The sequence below is a fragment of the Heptranchias perlo genome, unplaced genomic scaffold (genome assembly GCF_035084215.1).
Source record: "Heptranchias perlo isolate sHepPer1 unplaced genomic scaffold, sHepPer1.hap1 HAP1_SCAFFOLD_154, whole genome shotgun sequence".
Classification (NCBI taxonomy): Eukaryota; Metazoa; Chordata; class Chondrichthyes; order Hexanchiformes; family Hexanchidae; genus Heptranchias; species Heptranchias perlo.
In genome coordinates, this window is record NW_027138796.1 from 44,789 (window position 1) to 47,288 (window position 2,500).

At 50.5% G+C, this 2,500-nt stretch overlaps 1 protein-coding gene across 1 annotated transcript; it reads left to right on the forward strand.

Annotated features, from left to right (window-relative positions):
- Nucleotides 1-26: 26 nt before the first annotated feature.
- LOC137309227 (tubulin alpha chain-like) lies at nt 27-1,100 on the forward strand (the record flags this gene model as incomplete). Its single annotated transcript, XM_067977489.1, has 2 exons — nt 27-176; nt 714-1,100. Coding segments are annotated over 2 exons (447 nt in total), but the record flags the coding sequence as incomplete, so codon positions are not given.
- Nucleotides 1,101-2,500: the final 1,400 nt, after the last annotated feature.

Below are 2,500 nucleotides of genomic sequence, written 5' to 3' on the forward strand. Positions count from 1 at the left end.
TTTCCACTGGCAACCTATGCCCCCCTTATTTCGGCGACCCCCGCCAGGGCAAGTACATGGCGTGCTGCATGCTGTACCGAGGAGACGTAGTGCCAAAGGATGTCAACGCTGCCATTGCCACCATCAAGAGCAAGCGCTCGATCCAGTTTGTTGATTGGTGCCCGACTGGGTTCAAGGTAAGTGTGGGTTTTGTGTTCAATCCATGGGGCTCTGGGGAAACATGGATTCTGACAATCTGATAACCCACGTGAACAATACGTCTGTTCAGTCTGGGTCAAAAGCTGTCCCTCCTTTCAGGGACAGTAATGGAACAGACCCTCCCCATTCCTGGCCCAAAGAGGAGCTCTCTCTGAGACTGTAGGTGGAATTGTCTCAGTTCTAATCCTGGATTGCAGCCCTGAATGTTCCAGGAAAAGTCCAGCCTTAAACAAGGAAAAGGCATCCTGAAAAATGGAGGGCCTCATTGGAGAAGATGAACTGAAGAAAAGAATTATCCCTGAATCCAGCCTCATGACACAGGGACCCTCCATCAGAAACTGAAACTGTAAAACTGGGTGAAGAGCCCAGTGAATAACCAGAGACGGGTTTTTGTACAGTAAAAGACACAAACTGGTTCTTAAATTTATCTTTCTGATAATTAAGTGAGTCAATGACTGATTTTGAACCTCCTATTTTGTACAACTGAAATCTAAAGAATTTTCTTTTCCCCACAGGTTGGCATCAACTACCAGCCACCGACAGTGGTGCCAGGGGGCGATCTGGCAAAGGTGCAGCGTGCCCTCTGTATGCTGAGCAACACCACCGCCATTTCCTTGGCTTGGACCCGCCTCAACCTCAAATTCGATAAGATGTACGCCAAGCGGGCCTTTGTCCACTGGTACGTTGGGGAGGGGCTGGAGGAAGGGGAGTTCCAGGACGCACGGGAGGACCTGGCCTCACTCGAGAAGGATTACGAAGAGGTGGCCGTCGATTCTTCCTCGCTGGACAGAAAGGCGGAGGAGGAAGAATAAGATTTATTCATTTAGAAAGTAAAAAGAGTTTAACTAAATTTCACATTTATGTTACAAAACGTCTTATTAATTTAGAAAGTAAAATTTCACATTGATGTTACTAATTATATCTAAGGAAATAAATGTATTTCAAAAATCCTATTGGAATTGTCTCAGTTTAAAATTGAAGACTACACGACAAATTGTAAAAGAAGGTGGTTGAAGTGAGAAGAGGATCAGTGGACCCAGAATGGGGGTTAATCAAACCTCACAGGGTGCAGATATCAGGATAGATTTTACTTTCAAGGGTAGACCCTGGAGGGTCTGAGAGCACCAAAGGTCTTCCCCTGTTCATCTTTTCTCTCCCTTCTTTCTCTTCATCTTTCTCCCTTTGTCCCTCAACTTTTTTCCCACTTTCTCTCTATCTCTCCTACTCTCTCGACATCGTTCTCTCTCCCTCTGTCTCTCTCCTCCTCTATCTCCCCCTCTATCTCCCTCTCTCTCCTCCTCGACCTCCCCCTCTATCTCCCTCTCTCTCCTCCTCTATCTCCCTCTCTCTCTCCCTCTCTCTCTCTCTCTCTCCCTCTCTCTCCTCCTCGATCTCCCTCCTCTGTCCCCCTCTGTCTCCCCCTCTGTCTCCCCCTCTGTCTCCCCCTCTGTCTCCCCCTCTGTCTCCCCCTCTCTCTCCCCCTCTCTCTCCTCCTCTATCCCCCTCTCTCACCTCCTCGATCTCCCTCTCTCTCCTCCTCGATCTCCCTCTCTCTCCTCTCTCTCTCTCCCTCTCTCTCCTCCTCGATCTCCCTCTCTCTCCTCCTCTATCTCCCTCTCTCCTCCTCTATCTCTCTCTCTCATCCTCCTCTCTCTCCCCCTCTCTCTCCTCCTCTATCTCCCTCTCTCTCTCCTCCTCTATCTCCTCCTCTATCTCCCTCTCTCTCCTCCTCTATCTCCCTCTCTCTCTCCTCCTCTATCTCCTCCTCTATCTCCCTCTCGCTCACCTCCTCTATCTCCCTCTCTCTCCTCCTCTATCTCTCTCTCTCTCCTCCTCTATCTCTCTCTCTCTCCTCCTCTATCGCCCTCTTCTCTCCTCCTCTCTCCCCCCTCTCTCCTCTCTCTCCCTCTCTCTCCTCTATCTCCCTCTCTCTCCTCCTCTATCTCCCTCTCTCTCCTCCTCTATCTCCTCTCTCTCCTCCTCTATCTCCCTCTCTCTCCTCCTCTATCTCCCTCTCTCTCCTCCTCTCTCTCCCTCTCTCTCCTCCTCTCTCTCCCCCTCTCTCCTCCTCTCTCTCTCTCTCCTCCTCTCTCTCTCTCCTCCTCTATCTCCCTCTCTCTCCTCCTCTATCTCTCTCTCTCTCCCCCTCTCTCCTCCTCTCCCCTCTATCTCTCTCCCTCTCCCCCTCTATCTCCCTCTCTCCTCCTCTATCTCCCTCTCTCTCTCCTCTATCTCTCTCTCTCTCCTCTATCTCTCTCTCTCTCCTCTCCATCTCCCTCTCTCTCCTCCTCTATCTCCCTCT